The sequence below is a fragment of the Poromitra crassiceps genome (genome assembly GCF_964638095.1).
Source record: "Poromitra crassiceps genome assembly, chromosome: 3".
Taxonomy (NCBI): Eukaryota; Metazoa; Chordata; class Actinopteri; order Beryciformes; family Melamphaidae; genus Poromitra; species Poromitra crassiceps.
In genome coordinates, this window is record NC_139625.1 from 76352898 (window position 1) to 76371498 (window position 18601).

At 41.6% G+C, this 18601-nt stretch overlaps 1 protein-coding gene across 1 annotated transcript in view; it reads right to left on the reverse strand.

Moving 5' to 3' along the window:
* Nucleotides 1–4545: 4545 nt before the first annotated feature.
* The window catches only part of LOC310773278 (von Willebrand factor D and EGF domain-containing protein), a gene marked incomplete at its 5' end in the record, with an annotated part of 66994 nt that continues 52938 nt past the window's right edge, over nucleotides 4546–18601 (reverse strand). Inside the window, 11 exons of the mRNA XM_083633156.1 lie at nucleotides 4546–4898; nucleotides 5443–5540; nucleotides 6679–6774; nucleotides 10153–10248; nucleotides 10825–10920; nucleotides 12867–12962; nucleotides 13889–13984; nucleotides 14449–14544; nucleotides 15887–15982; nucleotides 16074–16169; nucleotides 17540–18005. Of these exons, the coding sequence (XP_083489282.1) occupies nucleotides 4878–4898; nucleotides 5443–5540; nucleotides 6679–6774; nucleotides 10153–10248; nucleotides 10825–10920; nucleotides 12867–12962; nucleotides 13889–13984; nucleotides 14449–14544; nucleotides 15887–15982; nucleotides 16074–16169; nucleotides 17540–18005 (1353 nt within the window). The 3' untranslated portion in view covers nucleotides 4546–4877. The remainder of the gene's footprint in view (nucleotides 4899–5442; nucleotides 5541–6678; nucleotides 6775–10152; nucleotides 10249–10824; nucleotides 10921–12866; nucleotides 12963–13888; nucleotides 13985–14448; nucleotides 14545–15886; nucleotides 15983–16073; nucleotides 16170–17539; nucleotides 18006–18601) is intronic.

An 18601-nucleotide genomic window follows, 5' to 3' on the forward strand; every position in this document is an offset into this window, starting at 1 on the left:
CGTCTGCAACGAGAGAGGGAGGGGACAGGGGAAGTACCTCGCGTCACCAGGCTCTTCTCTTCTCGGCGAGAAAGATACAGGGGAAGAGGGGCAAACATCTACTTATTTCTTTGTGTAGGAAGGCCTACAGTGCGATTACAATTAAGTTAATTCATACATAGTGTAGCGATCCTGGGTCGCTAAGGATAAGAGCAAGCACGTGAGCCTAAGCTTTGATGGTTAACGTGTTGGGCTTGTAAGCTGGAGACCCGGGTTCGCGAACAGGCCTCGCCTGTGCCGTTACATTGGTGTCAGAAGTGGGATGGGATGGCCGCGCGGTCATCGGAAGGCAGCCCGGATGGGATGCGTGAGGGAGCTGAAAGCGTCCGCCAGTTGCTGCACCAAGCTGGTAAGGCAGGGAGTAAGCTGAAGCGCAGGGGCTGCGCTTCCCACAGGAGGAGGTAGTGTAGCGATCCTGGGTCGCTAAGGATAAGAGCAAGCACGTGAGCCTAAGCTAGCTTGATGGTTAACGTGTTGGGCTTGTAAGCTGGAGACCCGGGTTCGCGAACAGGCCTCGCCTGTGCCGTTACAATACATACATACATACATACATGTATAAATTAACTTAATTCTAATCGCCTATCATGTAACTTTATGAGTATATTACTTTTTTCAATATTTTATTTTCAAATGTTTGCAAAACAATAAACAAACAAGACAAACAAGCTCAGACACAGGAAAAGAAAAAACAAAACAAAAACAACAACACAACAAAAACACATCTTTGACATTTAGTATTGTAACGTGGTGCTATAAGGTGTTTATGTGCTTGTACAAGATATTATGCATGAGATCCTATGAAAGGGGTCCATGGAAAACCATCCAGGTAAATCGTCTATCACCCTAACCTCAGTCACCACTAGTCGTTCTTAACTTCGTCAAAGTAAGCCAAAAAGGGGTCGCGGATATTTGAGAACCTTCTAAGCAAGTTGGCTCTCAGGAACCTCAGCCTCTCCATCTGTATATGAGATCAAGTACAATTCATTCTAATGAGTATCATAATACATTTACTCTATTCATAATCAAATAAATTATACTTTTAATGTTATGTTAAAGTGTAGGCTAATAATAAGACAAAATATGTGTGATCTTTTTCACTTTAATAGCCTATGTATAGCCTATTTTATTTCTGTATGCTCTTTTCTTTTATGTATTTGATGTAAAACAGTTTGAATTGCCTATCTATGTGTATGAAATGTGCTATACAAATAAGCTGAACCCTCATCACTGAGCTGTGGATCTCATGAACTGTTCATATTTTGAGTTGCGTCTTCATATCACTGGACTGCATTATTATTGCCACCAGAGGGCAGTAAATCTCTAATGATCATTTCTACATTGATCTGTGGTGATCAGTGGTCCCTCCCCAGCATGGGGGTTTTATACATTGGTTGATGGAATGTGACAAAATGTATTTATAATGTACACATTTGTTAGCAGATACAAAGAAAAAAATATTAACCTGTGTACAAATGTGTTAATCTAATATCAATGAGCATATTTTGGATACGTGAGGTCTACCTAAGAAACTAAACCAATATTAACAATTACAGCAAAACATACAATATAAACAAAACAAAAACAAGATAAGAACAAACAACGATAAAAGCAAATGAAATGAAACATAAAACATGGCAATGTGAGGTGTAGTGTGTAATGTGCAAGGAGTCGAGGACTATGTGACTCAACAGAGAGGTTCTGAGATTGGATTTTTTAATGAGTTGATGGATGATGCGTGTTTGGCTATGTGGATATATTTATTACATAATATGGCTCTCTGTAGCTTATTGAAAATTGGTTATTTGTAGTGTGATAGTATTGGGGTGAAGAAGGAGGTGATGTTAATATCTTGTATTATGTGTAGCTATGTATGTTTGAATTCTGCTGGAAGTATGACCCGCATGTCATACGAGAGAGACAGGTGAGTATAAACATTTATGGACAAAGGTGCATACCTGGAGTGTATTGATATCATGTATGGGGAGTATTTTGAGTTTTTTTTTAAAAGAGTAGCTGATGGTTCTAATCTATTGGAGAATGTAGCCAACCTAACACACTTTTTTGCATGATGAGAATACTGCCAAGATTAAGAGGTAAATGTACTTGCCCACACAATATTTTCATCGGTTACATTAAGCTGTAATAGAAGGTTAATCGACATGAATGATTAACCAAACTAGATATTTTTCTGTTGATACCAATTGACCTAATTATTTTATTACAAACACAATTAATGTGGCTTTTCCAATTTAAGTAAGTTATACAGTAAAGTCTTGCATTGAGATCTTGTCTTTGTGTAAATTACTTTGAATTGCCTCTGTGTATGAATTGTGCTATACAAATAAACTTGCCTTGAAAGCTGAACCCTCATCACTGAGCTGTGGATCTCATGAACAGATCATCATATTTTCAGTTGCATCTTCATATCACTGGACTGCATTATTATTGCCACCAGAGGGCAGTAAATTCTGATCATTTATACTTTGATCTGTAGTGATTTTTATAGAGTGGTCTCCAGCATGGCGGACATAGCCTACATGGGTTGATGGAATGCGAGAAAACGCATTTATAATGTACAGATTTATTAGCAGATATAAATAAAGGTTAATCAACCCGTATATTTGAAACGATTGTGCTGACAAGTGCAGGAAAAAACACTATTGCAAAGTATTAAAATCACTGCAAAGTATTAAAATGACCGAAGAGTGAATCTAAAGAAGCAGGATGTTTTTAATCTCATGTCAGGAACTTTTTCCGGAGACTCGCATTTTTCTTGTGAAACACTGAAAAATGTCAAGCTGTCCAGTGATTTTCTCTTGTTTCCAGATCAGCACATTTCATGATAGTTTTTAGTTAAATTCTCTCACTGCACTGGCAGATAATCTGCGGATTTTAGTCAATTTCACTTGATTCGTGCCAAAATGACTTCTTTGAATAAATAATCATAAAACAATAAAGAACATCTGGAAACACAAAACTTTCAAAAAGCCACAAGGAGATATTTTCTTATTTATGAGGCAAAAGGGCAGACAAACACTAATAGGCCTACAGCAAAGATACCCTCAACTGTGGAAATAACACTTGAGGAAATGCACGAATCAAGCACGCTCAAGGGCCCGATTACAAATGACGCGCGAGGGAAATGAACAAGAATCCACTGCATGCCGAAGATTCATCCGGGCGTTAGAGCGATAGCAAGTTTAGCAACAAATATCAACAGAGGGCCGATGGAGCCGGCCGGGTCCTGCTATGGCCTGCTTCATCCTAATGAGTTGTGATGAGTCTCGGGGTCTTTAGTCTTGGGTTAAACGTGGAGTGGAGTCAGTGTAACTGGTGCAGAGCTAATGCAGAAACTCGTTAATCTCTTAATCCTTGTTTCCTCACAGCCCGTCAGACCCGCCGGCGACCCTGAAAGTCAAATGCTCCTGAATGAATACTGTGAATGTCAACAGAAAGAAGAACCAGTTTTTTGGGCGCCCCCGGTGGCAGTTCACCCCCCAAAAAAAGACAATTCTGTCATCTCCTCCCTCTCATGTCAGTATAAACACAGGTGAGGTATGTCCATATAACACACAGGGAGGTTGCCAGCACAACTCCATAGCAGCCTTCTCCAAAACAGCTGAAGTCAGTGGGGACCAGTTCTTCAGAGTTCCAAAAAGACCTATATTTATTTACACCATCATTTAGGGACAATCTGAACTACAGCTGACTGATTTGCAACAAATATTACACTAGGTCTTTATTCACAGACAGCGAGATTGTTTGGCTGTTTTTGTTTTATAACTCTAAAGAACTGGTCCCCATTGACTTCAGGTGTTTTGGAGAAGGCTGCTACGAAGCTGTGCTGGCAACCTCCCAGTGTGTTAATGGACTAAAACATTTCACCTGTGTTTCATTTGGCATGAAGGGGAGTAGATGACAGAATTGTCATTTTTGGTTGAACTATTCCTTTAACAAGGAATGACAAATGTAACGCCTACGCACTAAGTTTAGTATTACGATGTAAAACAGTAACTGCCTGTCGTCTCAACAGAATTGAACAAAATGGTTAATTTCTGTCTGTTTCTGACTGAACAGATTGTTTCCTCACTGATCCATTGGATTGTTGATTTAGTGTTTAGATGTCAGCTTGTTATAGCTAGCCATAGTAGTTGTTAACACTACACATTATTAGCACACTAGCTAACATATCTAGCACCTGTTAGCTCTCCTCCGTTACAATAAAGTCACATTTTCAGGTCTGGGTCAGATGAAAGAAAACAAACTGTAGATGTGATCAAACTATTTCCACAGTGTAAACCTATTTCAAATCCATGTCAGTGAGTTGCCTGCATCATGTGATCTGAGGAAAATGAGGTTTCAAACAGACGTTAATTTTCTTACAAAACTGATTAGAGATGCTTTAATAAGAAATACATGATACAGCGATTAAGATATATACAACATGACAATATGAGACAATATCAAACAACCAAAATAAATAAATACTCATACAGAGGGTTGGTTTTCATAGTGTGGTGGTGACAGTGCATTATGGAAAATAACAATATTATTACTTCTAATAATTCTGAAGGATGAGTGGAACACCTGCTGTTTTGGTCCTGATTGATCCAGTATAATAAAACAGATATTTACTGGACGTTTCATAGACAAAACAAACAGTGACACGGTGCTCTGGCCCTGTTTACAAAGTGGGTTGGTGATCACAGGAACAGAAGAATAAGTCCATTTTCCATGGAGTTGTTCTAGCGAGAGTTTGTGGTGGAGACTTTTATTTTGTAGATGCCGCTCTCTGTGTATCGCTTTGGATCCCCAGAAAGTCGCTCAGCCACTCGGTCTCAGCCTCGTGTGATAGGGAGCTGAAAACAACAACAACCACAATCTGATGTGAACAAGTTTAGATTTTTTTTAGATACAACCAGATAGAATGAGAAGAACTTCCACTGCTGCAGCAAAGAATAGGATTAGACAATAGTAGACCAATATATCAGGCTGAAATTGTCCGATATTGTCCATCTCTGATCCACAGCTAAACCTGACTTGAAATAAAATACAAAGTTCTAGGCTACTTATTGGTTATCGGTAAATAGGGAAAGGGTTCATAAATTAAGAGATGAAAAAAAACATTGTGTTCATACCTCGCTAAAAGGTCTGTGCATTCCAATTCATCGAGTGAATTTGTGAGTTTAGATTTAGAAATCAACCAATACAATAAAGAAAATACAAATACATCAATAAGAATTTTCGAGATGTATAAAATAACAAAATGAACATACAGTATACATACAGTATATACTGTACTTTTTACTATATGAATGACCTTTGGTATGGAACATTTTCTGGAGAGAGAACCTGAGTATCTTATTGGAACATACTGTTAGCTCCATGTTGAGTCTGTCTTACCTTGGTGGAGCAGAGAGAACCTGAGTATCCGCTCCGGCAGGCACAGACGTTTGGTTGGACACAGCGGCTGCCATACAGACACCTCTGTTCACAGAGAGCTGAGGGACCAAGACACGAACAACACATCAGCCTGGAACACAACCAGACACATCCTGGAAGATCCAATCAAGGTTTCCCAAAGCAGGGCCTGTCGGTCAAATGAGGCCCTGCATGTTTCTTCCTAGATCTCTGATGATCCAGAGGGTGAAAACATATTCACCCATTTAAGTATTTCTTTCAATATTTTTTTTTCATTTGAGGTGTAGTTTGAGATAATTTGCTCATTAAAACATAGAATCACCCTGATGGCAGCCGTAAGACGCTGCCCATAACATGTCCGTTATGGAAAATAACATTTTAGTTTACTCTATTGCATTTTACTGCATTTTACTTATTGTATTGACTGTTTACGTTTAGGGAGATACTGTGTGATACTCTGTTATGCTATGTGTGTTCTGAGTGCGAGCAGCTGTAACTTGTCCCAATTTCCCCCCGGGGATCATTAAAGTCTTTCTGATTCTGATTCTGATTCTGAAAATATAATGTACCGTCATTATCGCAAAATAAGCCCATCCAGGGTGAATCAACACGCAGCCATGAAGCAGTGGCTCGCTGTACGTGTTCCAGCTTTTCCTCGGCTACTTATCAAAGATATTCACCATTTGACACCAAATATATTGAAAAGAAAATATCATTACATGCTAAAATAACAAGCTTCAGGAAAAAAACACATAAATGTCTGTAGCTAGCATCTATGCTACACTGTAACTGAACTGTAACCATATAAACTACTAGCAATTTGTTTGTCTCTGAATAAATTAAATATTGGAAAAAAATCTTCCACATTTCTAACTTCAGGAACCAAAGTGAGCTCCGCTGATTTGCTTAGAAATCAATACAATTAAACGGACTTCTTGGCTGTGCCTGTGAGTGATGTGAAACATCTGTTCAGACCTCAAAATTCATCCATTGGCCAAACATAATTCCAAATTCAACAAAACTGCATACTACATACTACATAAGCTATTTATAAGCAGTTTGGGCAGTCCCTATATCTACATACAGTCATACTAACAGAAAAAGATATCTACATACAGTCATACTAACAGAAAAAGATAGTCATACTAACAGAAAAATATAAGATTAACTGTTTAACCGTCTCTTCCAGTGGAACATTTTGATGGTGGAGGGACTTACGTATCTGACACAGCATGCCCTGCCACCCCGGGCTGCAGTGGCAGCTGTTGGGACCCACACACTCCCCTCCATTCAGACACTTCTGCAGACAGGTGGCTGCAGGAGACACAAAACATGATATACACATATTATATACATTATTTACACCATTTCCTCATGATATTGAGTTATTGATGTCATTATCTATAACATGTTTGTTTTGATAACTCTAAATCTGGGGGCGCCTCGCTGTCACGAGAGTCCCGTAGCTCATGCAGTCGAAGCAAGTCGGTCAACTTTTCTAAGCATCATGCAACGGGGCCAAGCAAGTCGCTGGTCGAATCTGCGTAGAACTTGCTCATCTCAAACGAGCCTAACATCGGTGGCTCACTTGGTAGCACACGTACGATGGAGACTCGGTCCTTCGCGCGGCCGACGCAGGTTCGAATCCGACCTGAGGTACTTTGCCCCATGTCATCCACTCTCTCTCTTCTCACCTGTCCTGTCTGCCTACTGTCCCATCGAAATAAAGGCAAGAATGCCCCCCCCCAAAAAAAGAAATAGAATGAAACAAAGGGGTAAGCTCACATGACGTGCTCTGGCCCAGGTGTTGCGTTGAGCTCCCTTGCATTGAGCGCTTTCCATACACTTTCCCTTTCATATAATGTAGATGCTTGACACAACATATAATAAAGACCAAACTCACAAAACATTATACATAGAAATGAAAAGGAATGGTGCGTAAGTCGCTATCCAACTCCTCTTCCGCCTGGACATACATTAAGAGTGAGAACGCTGCTTCCGGGTACATTTTATACGTTCCTGTGACATCACTTCCTGAGCCAACGCCCTCCTCCTAATGACAGCAAAAAATAGGAAAGAAATATGAAAGACCTATGAACAATTAATACTATCATAATATGTAGGAGAGAGGCGAACTGTAACACAGCTTGAACAGATTGTTATCTGTAATCTGCCTCTTCGAAGAAAGCTGAAGCGCTGCATTTTGAGGAACCGGCTGCAACTCGCAGCGAAGGCTGAAGGTCGACTCCATAAAACAGTGCAGACGTCAGGATCAATAGTTTCCACATGGGGGACATCATGCCCCCGTGGAAGCATCGGCCAGCCAGCCTGGAGGGTTCAGATGGCTCAGACTCTGCGGGATGCCGTGAGGATACCTGCTCCCGCTTCAGTCTGCTGTGCTTTACAGCGGGGTGGGAAACGTGGAGCGCAGCCAGCGTGACGTACCACCAAGCCCGTCTTCACTCTCAAGTCTGGGCTAAAGGCCAGAATCAGTGTGATCACTTATTTCTCTATGTGTTTGCTCATCCAGGCCTGCAGATGTTTATTGCCTACACTGTAGGCTTTTATGCATCTGACATGACATAGATCATCATCATCATCATCATCATCATAACAGTAACACGCACAGATCCTGCACAGGACCATGGTGCATGTTTCAACCAGTTGAATGTAAGTTAAGTTAACTTAAGTTACGTTAAAGGAGAATTCCAGTTTTTTACCACCTGGACCTTATTTCCAGCTTTAATTATGATTTTTAACTCACACTGGTGGTTTGATATCCATGCATTGAAACGATAATATGCTTTGAGCTGCGACCTGGACATGAGGAATACGGGGCATGTGTAATGTGTGTATTTACGTCCTGTAAATAGCTTATTTTCTGACACACAGCGGCTCATATCCTTATTATATCATAGAGATAATGAGAAAATGAACAATGCATTTACCCTGGTGCAGTGTGCTCAGCCTGCTGTGTTTGCTGTCTGTCACAATGTGTCACATAGTGATAGCAGCTCCCGTTCTCCCCACTCCTCAGTTTGTAATCCATATGACCTTACTCCAGCTCAAATGAATATGGGCGGTTATCGAATTCAAATTCATCATCCATAATCTCAAAATCAGGTTTGGTTTTGATCGGCCATTGTGCTGGTTTTGTCACACAGCCCTGGCAACCCTGAGTACAACACAGATGATCTGACAAATTCGACAGGCGAAACACAGACTATAAATACACACACTGAGACTAATGAGAAACAGGGAACAGCCCTGGCATCTGATTGGATGATGGCAGGCAGGTGGAGGTGGAACCAAGTAACAGCACACGGCAAGCAAGTGCAGGAGGAGGGAACCCAGACTCACTAAAGCTGGGCATACACTACGATTTTAGAAATGTTGTTTAATTCCATCTTCTACTGTACGAGGAAATCATGTGCAATGTAAAGCCAAAGCTCATGAGTTATGTGCTCACACTGTACGGTCCGATCGTCAAGTCACGACCTGAGTGTTCACACTGTACGGTCCGATCGTCAAGCCACGACCTGAGTGCTCACACTGTACGGTCCAGTCATCAAGTCACGACCTGAGTGCTCACACTGTACGGTCCAATCATCAAGTCACGACCTGAGTGTTCACACTGTACGGTCCAATCATCAAGTCACGACCTGAGTGTTCACACTGTACGGTCCAATCATCAAGTCATGACCTGAGTGTTCACACTGTACGGTCCAATCATCAAGTCATGACCTGAGTGTTCACACTGTACGGTCCAATCATCAAGTCATGACCTGAGTGTTCACACTGTACGGTCCAATCATCAAGTCATGACCTGAGTGCTCACACTGTACGGTCCAATCATCAAGTCATGACCTGAGTGTTCACACTGTACGGTCCAATCATCAAGTCATGACCTGAGTGTTCACACTGTACGGTCCAATCATCAAGTCATGACCTGAGTGCTCACACTGTACGGTCCAATCATCAAGTCATGACCTGAGTGTTCACACTGTACGGTCCAATCATCAAGCCACGACCTGAGTGCTCACACTGTACGGTCCAATCATCAAGTCATGACCTGAGTGCTCACACTGTACGGTCCAATCATCAAGCCACGACCTGAGTGCTCACACTGTACGGTCCAATCATCAAGTCACGACCTGAGTGCTCACACTGTACATGTAACATAGAAAATAAAATGGCTTGTGGGCCCTGCGGACAGTTCTGACTATTGTCAATAAATAACGTTTTCTATCATTATTATCAGCCGTGACAGCGTGTGGGTGGTAGTGTTTTCACTGTGTGTATGTGTGTGTGTGTGTGTGTGTATGTGTGTGTGTGTGTGTGTGTGTGTGTGTGTGTGTGTGTGTGTGTCATGGCAAAATGTGCTGGAGACACCTATTGTAGCGGAAACTACCACAGCAGCCGTTTTGAGTACTTTTCCAGGTGTTTATATGTCTGTCTGTCTGTTTGTTTGTTTGTCTGTGGAAAGATTTTGCAAACGTGAAAGCGCCAAACCCGTGCAAGATACAGTCACGAAACTTTACAGGTTGACATCAAAATGTAGGCCGAGTTTGAAAATGGGTGTGATCCGAGCAAGGGGGTCGGCTTCCCCCACTTTACACCACTGACCCACATTCGTTTTAAATGGCTAGTGTAATCCCATTGCGAGATGGTCTCTAGTTTTGCAGTACTTACGTTTATCACATCTCTTTCCCCGCCAACCTGATGGACAATCACAAACATCTGGACCGACGCACCGCCCTTCATTCATACACATGGGCTCACACACACCTGGAGAGAGAGAGAGAGAGGAGGGGGAGAGAGAGGGAGAGAGAGAGAGAGGAGGGGGAGAGAGAGGGGGAGAGAGAGAGAGAGAGAGGAGGGGGAGAGAGAGGGGGAGAGAGAATTATGAGAAGAACAAAGAAGGAAAAAGACAAAATATTCTCAGACTTGGTTCCAAATCTGAGAATATTTTTTATTGTAATACGATTTTGTCGAGAATTCTAAGACAGTGTGTATTGTACGTCGAGAGATAACAGAGAAACTCTGATCAAAATTATTCTACATCCTGTGATTGTGTTAACTTCTTGTAAAATAAATAATGTTTCACGATTTATCAATTTTCTGGGGACCCCCTGGAACCCCCTCAAGGACGCCTGGTGGTCCACAGACCCCCACATTGAGAACCACTGGTCTAAAGTCTTGTGTCGTCTTGTGTTTGTTGGTTTTAAGTTGTTTTTGTGTCTGTACATCAGTCTGTCTTTATGATTGTTTTTGTATTGCACTTCCAAAATAAAAAGAAAGACAGATGAGGGCAGAGGAAGAGGAGCAGGGAGGTGGGGGAGGAGAAGAGGAGTTTGAACTGACTTTTCTCACAGCGCTGGCCGGTGTATCCCTCCAGACAGGAGCAGACACTGTTCCTCATACAAACACCTCCGTTCTTGCAGGGAGGACTGCACACAGCTGAGGAAGAGGAGGGAGAGAAACAGAGAGGAGAGAAAGAGAAGGTTGAAGAAAAAACATGCAGAAAGCAATATTATTTGAATATTCTTCATGTTCTTCATCTCGAAGATGTTCTATATATATACGGTATATATATTAGGGGTGGGGGGAAAAATCGATTCACCTAAGTATCGCGATTTTTAATGTCACGATTTTTTGAATCGATCTTTTATTCCAGAATCGATAATCGCAAAAAAAAAAAAATGTTTTTTTTTTTTTTTTTTTGGTGCTTGCAGTCAGGCCACTCACTGAACAGCAGGCCAGGCGCCGCCTACTGGTTTACTAGTGGATTTATTACTTTATTAGTTAGTCTGAAGTAATAATTACACTTCAGGGTTAAAGTGGGTGCATCTCATTGTAAAATTGGACTTCAAACGGCCCAAATCTGGCTTCAAATGGCCCAAATTGGGCTTCAAACGGCCCAAATTTCACGCGCGTCGGCCCATATCGGCCTGGCCTGCTTGGTATCTATGATCCCAGTCCGCCCCTGTTTTTAACTATATCGCCCAGCCCTACTCATGATATATAATATACAGTCTCTAGTGTATGATTAAACTTTTCCCATGTTCTAATCTAGTGTAAAAAGCAAACAAACTGAAAAAAGAAAAGAAAAAAATAAACAAAAATCGCAATAAATCGTAATATCGAATCGCAATAATCGTAGAATCGCAATACTTAAAGGTCCCATTCCGTGCAAAAGCTGTTTTTACTTGTAAATGCATATATACTGCTGTCAGCCCTCCCTGTAATGAGTGGTCACACGTTCAGAACTGCCACAGTTGGATTTGTCCCTATCCAGCGTCCCCCTGCAGTCTCCTCCAAGCCACACCCCCAAACGCGTCGTTTGCCCAGAGAGGAATCTGGAGAGAATTACGACGTCACTAGCTTCCTCCTGCATACTGCGCGGGTCCCTCTCACACAAGCTACCTGCACCATTTAGTCTATAGCCACAAAATTAACACTTCTAGCTGGAGCGACGCCAACTGTACGTGATCCAGCAACTGCAGAGGTGCATTCGGTAAGTCTAGGCATTTTGAGATGTCCTCTTTAGCGTAGTACCGTTTAGTTAACGATAACTCGCAACCTAGCGTGCTGGTCCACAGACGCTAATCTGATTGGCCGCTGGGAGCCTGGGGCGGGCTCTCCCTCAGCGGCCAATGGGAACTGTTAGTTCTGAATATATTATAGAAACAGGCCGTTCTTGGGAAGCGACCAGATGAGGAAGTGAGAACTCCATCACAACAAACGGGTTTGCTATATTTTCGACAGATTAATCCAGAATCATGTTTTATGGACCAGAGACACACGTTTTTAAGAGGTTACAGCTGCACGAATTGGGACCTTTAAGAATCGCAATATAAATCGAATCGGCACCCAAGAATCGTGATAGTATCGAATCGGGAGATAAGTGAATCGCCACAGCCCTAATATATATATATACTGTGTGTGTGTGTGTATGTGTGTGTGTGTGTATATAATTTTAAAACTCATTAAACCAAAAAATAAATAAAATAGACGACAATATAATACAACCTGAAAAATATCTCACCACTATAAGAAAGGCGAGGGGTTCTGTGGCACACGGCTCACTGCACATGCGCTTCACACATGCACAGTGAGCAGGCGAACTGAGCATGTGAAGCATACAATGTTTCTTGTATACATTAAAAAAATAAATCCTGGCAATCTTTTTTACAGAACTGAAGAGAATAATGATTCTGATGATACTGGTATATGGAATTCTCATTTAAAAATTAACTCTATCAGTGCTGTTGGATTCAGCCATAACACTGTGACTGACTGACTGACAGACAGACAGACAGACAGACAGACAGACAGACAGACAGACAGACAGACAGATAGATAGATAGATAGATAGATAGATAGATAGATAGATAGATAGATACCGATCTGACACTGCGAGCCGTAGAAGCCATGTGGGCAATCGCAGGAGTCCGGCCGAATGCACACTCCTCCGTTCAGACACACAGGAGAGCACAGAGCTGCAGAGAGAACACGCACACATACATACACACACACACACACACATGCCCGCGCACGCGCACGCATGCACACACACACACACACACACACACAAACAACAGGGTTACCACGGGTCCTTGAAATCCTTGAAAGATTGTGAATTTGAGAAAAAATATGAAGGCCTCAAAGTTTTTGAAAACAGACATACATATACATTGAAATATCTTTTGTGCATGAATAGAAATTTAAGTTATTGATTTTTTAACTTAAAAGGAGGTGTTGCTGATTTTCAACCCACTTTGTATCATTATAATCTCGGGAATATAAGCAGATGGACAGTGTTTACCTTCTCTATGTTTTCCACACGGAGAAATATCGGTTTGTCTGCCTGCAGAAACTCCGCCCCCCGCCAGCTGGTATGAGTCATTAAGGCTCGTTAAGATGTGCACATACAGAAAAAATAAAAATAAACAATAACAACCGCCCTCGAAGCCGCCTTCAAGCAACATCTGTTCACTTCCCCGTGTCCAGAATGTCCAGAATGACGCATAGCGTGTCATTCTGATACAGAAGTGCCTGGAATAAACTGCAGAGCTCTCAGCGCAGGAAAGCATGAAGACAAGGTAAAGGCTGCCCATCTGCATAATATTACTGACATTGTAATGATACAAAGCAGGTTGAAAATCGGTAAAGCCTTCCTTTAATGTGTACTGTACAGTTGAGAAGTGTTCACACATTCAAGCCCCTCTTTTTAATTGTTGTCTGTGAGCTTCTGTAAAGCCTCCTAGTTCTCATTATAAAAGTTCTCAGTGTTGTAACAGTAATTAACCTTGATCCGTGTCTCAAACGTGTTGGCTCCTTGAATTTGAGGCAGTCGGGCCTGGAAATACCTTGAAAAGTGCTTGAATTGTGATGTTTAAGAAGGTGTGGACCCTGAGACACTCACCGGACTGACAGGAGGGTCCGGTCCAGCCTGGAGGACACAGGCACTCGTCTGGAGAGACACACTGGCCTCCGTTATGACAGTGACGGTTACACACCACTAAAGAGAAAAGACATCATCATAATAACAATAACAACGGTAATAATAATACTGAACACACTTCAAAAGCAAAGATAGAAACTGATTCACAAGAGAGAGAAAATATACACAATAAATAAAAAGGTAATAGTTGGAAAAGTAGCTAAACAAATACTAAATAAAAAATAATGAATGCCAAAGAATATAAAATAGCAGCAAAATAATAGTAAGAAAATGACCAACCAAATGACATAAAATTATTTAATTTAATTTAATTTGATTTCTTTGGATTTTTTGGATTGAATTAATAAAAAACTACAGTAACGAGACACAACTACATAATAGAGACAGTCAAATAAAGCAAAACAAGGAGAAAGTCAATGAAACTGCATTTTAAGAATAATAGACGGAAGGTAGCCTGATTTTGCATCACCTGCTTTTGTAATATTAATTTGAATAATATGAGAGAAATAGTGTGAACTCACTGGTTTCACATCGGGGTCCGACAAACCCGTACGGACAGGAGCAGGTCTGCAGTCCCACACAGGAGCCCCCGTTCTCACAGGCTGCCCTGCACAGAGCTGCCAAGAGGGATTCATTTAGTATCAGTCACTTCTAACTTTGTCATCTTATGTCTTGTATGTCTCTGTACTGTACTGTAGTGCACTGTACTGTAAAGGGTCTATAAAATGACAAATAAACCACGGTACATTTTAAAGGACACTAGGGAACTTAAAGTCATAATGAAACTGCATCTTGAGAACACAGCTTCCTTAATGTGAAGTATTTCCTGTTTGAACAGTATGTTCAGGTGGGGCTTGATGCATGGACGGAGCATTCAAAAGTTTAAACCAATCGGACATTAGTTAGGAAGAAACAGGCAGTTTTATTGGATGGGGGAGTGGGACTGTCCAAATATCTGTGATTGGTTGGAGAAGAAGACACCTGTTATATGATGTCACCAATGATGACGACTGTTAGACGATGTAACTGATGATGATGAGACAAATCAGTGATAGAAAGGAGTCTAAGCACAGAGTTACTAAAAGTCAGTCACTGGCTCTCCGATAACTGTTTGTCCATCGACCTCGGTAAAATTGAATCAATTCTGTTTGCGTCGTCTTACAAATTAAAAAAATATCCCGGTTTCAAGGTGGAGGTGGGCAGCTCCATTGTCTCCAACAAGGAGACCGTCAAATATTTAGGTTGTGAAATAGATAAGTCTCTTTCCTGGGAGAGCATGTCCCAAAATGTTGTAACCAAGGTGAACCAACTAATCAAATTTCTAGCCAGAAATTCTAGATTCCTGGACACCAGGCTTTGCAAGCATTGGCAGGTGCCTTGGTTCAAAGCTACATGTATTTTGATTATGCTTGCACTTCTTGGTTTGACAGTGCCCCCAAGAGCATTAAGAATAGGCTACAAGTTAGGCTAATTTTAAAACGTCCTGCTTATACTCATTTGGAGCCATCTCATTTCAATAGTCTTGGTTGGCTCACAGTCGAAAAAATAGTTTCTTTGTTGAAACTGACCTTTGTTTATAAGATCACCGTTGGCGAGGTTCCAAAATACTTTTGCAAATATTTTAACGACATCAATATACATATAAAATTATATATTTTATGGTATGGGACAATGAGTTGAAAAGTATGAAAAAGACAACTTTAATTTCAGTGTCACTTTACATTTTTGGTTGGACAAAATTACACTTCCTGGATTCTTTATATTTTGGAGATACTGAATGACAAACTTAAGGATTAATATGAAGAGTGATATATGACTAAAAAGCCCATTGTGGAACTGAACTTATTAGCTATATTTTCATGAAATAGTGATTTACTGTATTTCTTAGGGATCGAATCAAAAAAATTTTTTCCCAAAATCTATATGTAGTGTTTTGGGGATGATACATTATCAATTTACCTTCCTGACAAGTTTCTCCATGGAAACCTGTGAGACACTGACACACACCCGGAGCGATGCAGAGACCTCCGTTCATACACCCCGGCTGGCAGATGGCTGAGTGGAAAAGACACAGAGAGACGTTGGGATACAGAGAGGCAAAGACAGACCGTTTTATCACATGTAAATTAGCCATCTGTCTGTTTACCTGAGTGACAGTCGAGTCCGGTGTAGCCTGGTTTGCAGCGGCAGGTATTGGGCACCGCGCATTCCATATTCCTACCGCACGGACGCCTGCAAACAGCTGAGAACACAGACAGGGGGCGCCGTGCGGCTGTTAAACCTGCTGACAGCCATCTACACTCATGCAGCCAGACTGCTGTTTCAAAGTAAAGGAGGTTTGACAAACTTCAAGCTAGTTAGGTCAAAAGAAAATAGTTCCTACATGAAACTGCTCACAACAAGGTCTGTGTGGATTATCGGGATTACGGGTCATGATTTCTGGAAAGAGACATAGAGTACCACAGGGATGATGTATTTTTGTAGGCTTAACCAGAAATCGCCGCCATTTTGGTTCGTCAGGAAAAAAGTCTATGGGGTTTTAGAATGGGGATTTCACTTAAAGGTCTGTGGTTAACAAAAGTTTATGGGAATGTGAATTTGGGTTCAGCAGATCACGAGCATTACCGTAAATTCCGCACTATAAGCCGCACCGGAGTATAAGCCGCAGCAGCAAAATTGGCTGTTTGTTACATATATAAGCCGCACCGGACTATAAGCCGCAGGTGTTTTAATATTTTTTTATTTTATTTTTTAATTTTTTTTAATTGTGTTTTAATGTTTAATTACCATATGTAAGGGTTCATGCACAGAGGGGATTGTCGGGAAAGAGATGGCTGTTTGAGGAAGCTCCCATTTATTAACATTTCAACAAAACAACATAACACAACACCACCTGTGTTTTTTTTTACAGTGCACACAGTGTCCGTGGTGTGGTGAAAAGAGGGCAAGAGAGGAAATTAAAACAGAAGTGGATTTATAGTTAGAAAGAGTGCTAAAAAAGAGATTTTTTTTTTTTTTTTTTTTTTTTTTGAAAAAATCCATAGATAAGCCGCACCGTTATATAAGCCGCAGGGCCAAAAAACGGGGAAAAAGCCGCGGCTTATAGTCCGAAATTTACGGTAATCACTTTTATGCCTTTTGAAGCATTTTCTAAAAATAAAAAATAAACGCATTTACATTCCAAAATTCATGAAAGTTATTCACGTTTGTGAAGATTATCATGCTGAACCCAAATTCACGTTCCCATAAACCTTTGCTAACCACAGACCTTATTTTATGCATTTAAGTGAAATCCCCATTCTAAACAACATTCACTTTTCCTCTTACAAACCCTGAAGTATACTTCCGGACTCATTCCTGTGGTGCTCTATTGCTGTTGAGTTTTTCAAATGTATTCTTTTGGCACTTTGAGCACCACAAGCCGAGTGCCATCCAGTTCCATTGTATTCGAGAGAAGGCAGAAATCTCTACGGCCGATATCTCCCAAACTCGGCAACTGACACCAAAATGATTCTAGATAGATAGATAAGAGGAAAAATATGTATTTTTGATTTTTGGGTGAACTGTCCCTTTAAACAGGTTTAAACTGGTTTGGAGGAGGTGGAGCTGTACCTCTGCAGGCCCGTCCATCCCCGGTGTATCCTATGGGACACCTCCCACAGCGGAAGCCTCCGTCCCGGGCCGGTTCACACTGGACCCCGAGGAAACACGGCCGCTCTGCGCAGGATGTCGCAGGCCTCGTCCCCGGCTGGACGGAGGTGGCCTGGAGGAGGGGGGAGCTGTAGACCCTCCTGCCCAGCGTGGTGAGGGTCAAAGCGGGCTGGATCCGTGGCGGCGGCTCCAGGCCCTCAGACCCGGGCTCCGCCACACCTCCGTCCGCGGAGAACTCCGACTCAGACAGCGAGTAGGACAGAGCGGTGAGGGCCGCCGTCAGAGGGAGGGCAGGTTTGGGAGGGGTCCAGGGTTTGGCCTGGGTGGTCAGCTGGGCTCGGGTTGCCAGTTTGGGCCCGGGGGAAAGCTCTGGAGCTGGGGGAGTTATCTTGGAAGGGGTGAAGCCCAGCACTGCTCCGTCAGACTGCTGGGAAAGAAAGAAAGAAAGAAAGAAAGAAAGAAAGAAAGAAAGAAAGAAAGAAAGAAAGAAAGAAAGAAAGAAAAATAAATAAATAAATAAATAAATAAATAAATAAATAAATAAATAAATAAATAAATAAATAAATAAATAAATAAATAAATAAATAGCAGTGCACTTAGAGAGCGCAGACCTCCTCCAAAGGGCAATACTCCAGTCTGCAAATGTTGTGAGTTGATCAGAACCCTAACCCAGTAATGAGGGGGAACTTCCAATCCAATGGAAGTTGGAAACATTACTGTTTTGCTTGCAGCTTTACCGTGCCTTTTCGACACTGTGAAAATGGTCTATTGGATCATGCCTAAATTTAATGGGTTGTTCCTTGGCCCCTGCTACACCCTCCCACCAAGTTTCCATAATCCTGCTAACAAACAAACAAACAGACAGACAGGCAAACAAACAGACAAACAAACAAACAAACAAACAGACAGACAAACAAACAAACAAACAGACAAACAAACAAACAAACAGACAGACAAACAAACAAACAAACAGACAAACAAACAAACAGACAGACAAACAAACAAACAAACAGACAGACAAAC